This window comes from Ctenopharyngodon idella, chromosome 1, assembly GCF_019924925.1.
Source record: "Ctenopharyngodon idella isolate HZGC_01 chromosome 1, HZGC01, whole genome shotgun sequence".
In the NCBI taxonomy this organism is placed as follows: Eukaryota; Metazoa; Chordata; class Actinopteri; order Cypriniformes; family Xenocyprididae; genus Ctenopharyngodon; species Ctenopharyngodon idella.
In genome coordinates this window covers 24,015,896-24,022,439 of record NC_067220.1, presented here as the reverse complement: position 1 = coordinate 24,022,439, position 6,544 = coordinate 24,015,896, and the positions used below count along the sequence as shown (strand labels likewise).

The window sequence follows — 6,544 nt, the reverse complement described above, 5'->3', positions numbered from 1 at the left end:
TTCTATGGGAGATAAAATTATCTTAATTTGTGTTCTAAAGATGAACAAAGGTCTTACGGGTGTGAAACGACATGAGGGTGAGTAATTAATTACAGAAATTTCATTTTTGGGTGAACTAACCCTTTAACTGTAAAATATATGAGACATGATTTCACTGTTCATTACTATGCTTATTTCTTGTTGCCAGATGTTGTTTTTCATCACTGAAACCACTTAACAACTTGCTGACGCATTTAGAGATAACTCTAATAAAATTATTTTTCATTTGATATTTTAATGTATATTGTATGTCCAATAAAATAAGAGAGGTACATTTCAAAATTTTACATAATGTTTACCCAACCAACTCCCAAATTGCCTTGTTGATCTCTCTGACTTATGTGTATTTTGCAAAGTTGAGGAAGAAACTTTGCTTTACTTATTATACCATTGCATTCATGTTAAATCTCTTTGGGAGAACTTAAGTTGTTATCTTTCACCTTTTATAAAATGTGATTTAAACTTTTCTTTGAAGGATATATTCCTTTATTTTTCTAGGAGTGACTATGCTATTGATCTTGTTGTTAATTTCTTTGTGTTGCATTCTAAATTTTTTATTCACAAAAACAAATTTCTCAAGACATTGCCTAGATTTGATGTCTACATTGCTGAGATTTCCCTTGTTGTTAAATCTCTTAAACTCATTGATAACAACAAGAACAACAAATTTCTTAAGATCTATGACCATATTTTTCTTACTGGTTGAGGTGCCATTGTTATTTGTCTGTATGTAATTTTCTTATTTTTTCTTTCTCCATTTATGTTAATGTATTTAACGCAGTGCTTTTTCTTTTCTTGCAATTAAAAACAAACAAAAAAAAAACAAAAAAAAAAACATATATCTTCCCTCAGTCTCGTTGACTCGGAGGTACGTCATTGCTTACGTTGCACGAGTGCCCACTACTGGCGGAACCCTTGCAATGGGCTGAATTGGAACGTCCTAAGCCCTTGATCACTTAGAATCTGATATGAAGTTGATTTATTATTTACATTTTTTTTTTCTTCCCCTACGAAGCATTCTATATGTGTGTGTGTGTGTGTGTGTGTGTGTGTTTGGGTTGTTTTAGACATGAGGAGTGAGGAAGCTTCCTAAGGAGTCATGAGCGAGGATACGCAGGTGTATCCTTTGCGGAAGTCTTTCTGGTCGAGAAACCTGACGCACGTATAAATTCTCCTCCCCCTTCATATCTGTCACAATAATTTAAATGCATTCTTTACTTTTGCAGTTTAAATAAACTTTATATCTCACATATTTCAACGGGACATCTTGCTTTATTAATATTTATTATAATTTTGTTTTTAAATAACCAAACTTTAACAACATATGGGTAGATCCCTCGAGTGCAGCTGCTGACGCTTTGAAGTGACGATAAAGGGAGCAAGGATATCACTTAACTTGATTCAATTCCTCCATCCTCGCGTCTTTTCCTTGTGTCCTTCTCTCGCATCCTGAAGGGGTGGAGCTAAGACGCGAGGAAAGGAAGCGAGGAAAGGAAACGAGGATGCACAAATAAGAATTGAAAAGCACCCATGATCTGCACGTCGGCAAACCAACACATTCCCACCTGTGAAAGGTTATCCCGTTTCTTCGGGAATTTAAATCTCGGCCGTTTATACAACCAGAGACTGCACAATGTTGTGCCATCATGTCGTTGATTTTACTGTGAGTGACGACATCATCTGACGTGTTGACCGTTCCAAGATGGCGGATGCGTTAACATGTCTGAAGTGGTCGAATGTGGATCTACGTATGCATATCTATGATAGACAGGCCCACATCTTTTACTTCCTTTAGCGTCTCTGTTTCCTCCAGAACTTTCTATAGCTTCAGAGGGAAAGTACGGAGAGAGGACAGATGGCAACCAGCGGGTGAGTAATTTAAGGCCTTTTTGACAAAAGCTATATATATATATATATATATATATATATATATATATATAAAAATGTGATTTCATTGCAGGCGTTTTTCTGACAGTTTCATAGACGAGGATCCACAGAGAGCCCTTGAGGTAGGCGCTTGTTCACTATCACCTATAATTGCAGTTTACACATAATACTTCAGACGTGTTTATCTGACTGAGAAAATTTTAAATTTTCTCTTGCGATGGGCTGCTTGGTGGTTCAACGGGCTAGCCGGCAGGCTAATTTTTTATTGTACGTTTATAATGTACAAATGTTTGCTCGATTTGAAGCTTTTAATTGACAACGACGTTTTTTAAATAATAATGTGCAGTGTTTTGCTTTTGTTTTTTTTGTTTCTTTTTCTTTTTTTTTCTTTTTTTTCAATGTTTGGAGATCTTTTTTCAATATTTGGAGGATCTATGTGTGGAGAGGCTTATCAGCAGAAATAAATCTAATGCCAGCTATGTCTCAAGGGCTGTGTTCAAAATGGCACACTAATTTACTACTTACTACTTACTGCCTAGTACACAGTGTAGTACACATACTGCCTACTATTTTTTGAAGTATAGTGTGTGAAATAGTAGCCTGTACAATATACAACGAATAGCATGCTATAGTTTGAAATTAGTATGCTAGTGTTGTTTTAGCTTTGAGAGCATCGAAAACGGAGCCATCTGGTGTTTAGTAAAAAATAAATAAGCCAAATCCCTGTGAAAGAAGCTTCGTCGGACGAAGCAGCCACCACACATTCCATAGATAGTTTCATGTTATGTGCTCAAATAAAAGACAGTGCGTGTTTGTGTGTGTGTTGCATTTCTCTCTGTGATAAATTCATTTACCCATTAAACTGTCATTTAATGCCAGTATGAATATCAATATGATGTAATAGAAGAATAATGTACACATAGTCTAAATGAATTGGATATGGCAAATATTTTATTTTCCTGAAATAATTTGTATTCTTCATATTACTTGTATGACTGGGTATTTAAAAAATGTAATTGAATAAGTCTGAATGAAAACCTACCCGTAAAAGTAAGATCTGGGGGTTCGAACATTCCAACACGCAAAGTGAATTATGCACGTGATTGGACAGAAAGTGAGGCTTTGTTTGTCATTGGTCACGTGATTTCTACGTTACCAACACAAGCCTCGAATTGAGGCTTCATCTGGCATGCCCATTTATGCTTGGCACAAGCTCCGAAGCCTCTCAAACTCAAATCGAGCGACAACCTCCCTCTGTAAACTGCAATTCATCGACTGGCCGCTAGGGACAGGCTCCAAAAGAGAGCAGAATCTCATTGAGCCCCATGTTAAAATGCCCAACTTTACAGCAGAAAAAAATATGTTTACAGCCTGGTACAAATTGTGTTTTGGTCTATACAGCTAATTTTGCCCTTCATGACAACAGTGTGGGGGGTGAATTTTATTTATTTATTTTTTATAACTCATCTATTTAAATTACAGTACTCAACATTTGAAGTGGATCAAAAAAGTTAATCAAAGTTGTCCTAAGAAGAAGGATTTAGAACAACTTTGATGAAAGGTTTTGATCCACTTCAAATGTTGACTTCTGTATATTAAGCCTTAAAGTTCTGTATAATTAAGGGTGCGGCCACTTGAGTGACCGGTGGATTGCCGCTGCGGTCACCACTAGCCGTTTGTCTGCTGCCATCACATCACCTCAACTCCACTCATGTCCCACCTCCTTGCCCATTTTCTATTATCTGGGATTGATGTGCGGTGACGCACTGCCAAGATGGCAACGGCCAGCTTTAGGTTTCAAAACTGTTCTTCAGAAATCTACGGGTGATGTCACGGACACTACGTCCATGTTTTTTTTTTTATTTATTTATTTTTTATAGTCTATGCTCTATGGTTCCAATGTCACATGGCAAACATTGGACATTAATTCCACACAGCTGGTTGTAACCATTCTTTCTTATGTGCAAACCTATGTGAAAATGTCCTATAATGTCCTCACCAATGGTCTTGATCTAACCCAAAAAAATTCTGTTTGTTGGTGTAAAGTGAAGTTGTTTCTGTGACATTAAGGGCCCATCCACACGGAGACGAGTTTAGCTGTATACACAAAAATTTTGTATCGTATAGGCGTTTCGTCCAGACGGATCCGGCATTTTCAGAAGGTGAAACCGCTATTTTTTTTTTTTTTTTTTTTTTTTTTTTTTAAACGAGTCCCATATTGGATAAATCTAAAAACGACGCCCTTGCGTTTTCATGTGTACAGCCAATCTGTATATTTTGTGAAATGATGATGTCATCACCCCACGTGTCAACCCTAGTCAGACACCGCTAACGGCACAAAACAGCAACAACAACAACAATAGCAGACTACATGCTTGTGTTCATGCTGCAGAAGCTACTGAGCCTATTAGCTTTACTAAAATAAAGTTTTATTTCTAAGCATTACTAAAGTTTGTATACAGCGTGCAAGCCTTATGCGCATGCTTCAAGTCTTATTCTCCATTTTTAGTGTATCTCTGTGGCAGAATTACAGCGCCACATACTGATCTGGCATGTATACTACATCGTTTTGAGTCGGTTTCAGTGGTTTTGTGTGTATGCAGATATTTTTTGAGACGAGGAAAAAAAAAAAAGATCGAATAGGGAAAGCTCTGGCTTCATGTGGATGTAGCCTTAATCATGTGTTTCACTTAAAATCAGTTGATCAGATCTTATTTTGCTTGACAAAAAATGTACGTTGAAAAAAATTTGACAGTGTGCTTAATGTCGTAGCATAAGTTATCTGGTTTGACTCAAGTTAAAAATATAATTAGCCTATCTTGTTTGAATCAAATTGACTACGTTAGGTTTGCTAATTTTAAGGGTTCAGGTAGCGATATAACTCCTACCACTGTTTACTGTGTAGAATACTTCAGTTATACATAGGTAAAAATAACTTTATTATAACTGGGTTTTCCAAAACATCACAAATAATTTTCTTCAGAGTAATGGTAGATTATGCCATTGGGTAAATAGGCTATATTTTGTCAGCATAAAATTGATATGCTAAAATATGGTTTTATTTGTCATTTGAGAATATTTCATATGACTTACTCAACCTGGCCAGAATATTACAATTTGTAGTTTTAGATAAAGCAGATACATTACTATGCACATTTTCCCAAAACAGATTGGTCGTCATTACGAGACCTGCAATCGTTGCAGTAATGTATCATCATAACGTTCTGTTCCAAGCCAATATCTGTACATCTTAAAACTTATGGCCATGAATTATATGGATACACTTGCTGCATAGATCATAAGCATTACTATTGTTTATTTTGACACTTTTGTCTCTGGTTAACTCCAGATGAGAACACAAAAATGAAAAAGAATTGTTTATTTTGAGCGTAATGGTCTAAACAGCCTATGTGGTTGGATCTCGTTAATTTACAAAGGGTTCAATTAATCGTACTACTAAACGATGGTTTATTGATAAATTTAACTCATTTCATAATTGATTAACTTTACACAGTTTTGAATGGATTTGAATAGATGGATTTTAGCTGAACACCATTGTCTTTTTAGAGCTCCGTTGAAGCATTGAACTGTTTGCATCACTGAATCAATATTTTTCTGTTTGTCACTGTAAAGCTGCTTTGAAATCTGTATTGTATAAAGCGCTATATCCTACAAATAAAATAGACTTGGTGTGAAATGGCATAGAAATTAAAGTACAATTTACGTGCTACTAATGATATTGTTTTCAGAAACACAGCTATTTTGTACTTTACAGAAGCATGTGTACTTATAAAAGTGTTACATTTATAATTATTCCCCCTTCCAGTTCACTTTTGCTGCACTCTTTACACGCGTTGCATTGTATCCCATGCAGTGTCCTCAAATGCATACATCAGATTTCAGCAAATGTATTAGTTAATCTGGGAATTCCATGCATACAGAAAATTCACATACTATTCACAGTATACACATTGCATATTGCAATATAGGAGCTGTATGGTAGTATGCCATTCCGAACTCAGCCTCCATACTGATTTCAGTGTTCTTGTTGTATTTAGTAGATGCTGGCAAATATAGTAGGTCATCTGGATATTCCATGCATACAGAAAATGTGCATACTATGCACAGTATACATACTGGATACTGTAGAAATAGTAAGAGTAGTATGATAGTATGCTATTTCTAACACAGCCAAGGTTATAGACCAATTTGGAGCTGATGTCACACTTACATCACTTGCAGCTGCGCGCGCAGAGTGGTGGCAGAAAAACAGCAGAAACAAGTTGAGGAAAATGGGCAAAATCCAGAGAATAAGAGAAAAATGTTTTGTTGTGCCTTTATACACTTTATACAGTTACATTTTGGTAAAAAAAAAAAAAAAAAAAGGAATTCTGTCAAGATTCCAATGGTTTCATTTAAAGCTAAATAAATTAGTATTTTTACATCATAACGCTATATTAAGAGCTGCTTGATTTATAGTTTCTGGTTCTGTTGCCAGTCATGACTCAAGTGAGCCACCTGCTGGTGTATGCGCAAATAACACCCGTCTACAATCATTCTCCCCAGACGCAGGTTGAGATGCAGCTAAGTTATTAACAGTGCTTTCTGTGGGGAATTT

The 6,544-nt window shown here is 35.9% G+C and overlaps 1 protein-coding gene across 1 annotated transcript in view; it reads left to right on the top strand.

Moving 5' to 3' along the window:
- The first annotated feature begins 1,728 nt into the window (after positions 1-1,728).
- sugt1 (SGT1 homolog, MIS12 kinetochore complex assembly cochaperone) overlaps positions 1,729-6,544 on the top strand; it is a 53,589-nt gene continuing 48,773 nt past the window's right edge. Inside the window, exons 1-2 of the mRNA XM_051897137.1 lie at positions 1,729-1,908; positions 2,000-2,048. Of these exons, the coding sequence (XP_051753097.1) occupies positions 1,895-1,908; positions 2,000-2,048 (63 nt within the window). The 5' untranslated portion in view covers positions 1,729-1,894. The remainder of the gene's footprint in view (positions 1,909-1,999; positions 2,049-6,544) is intronic.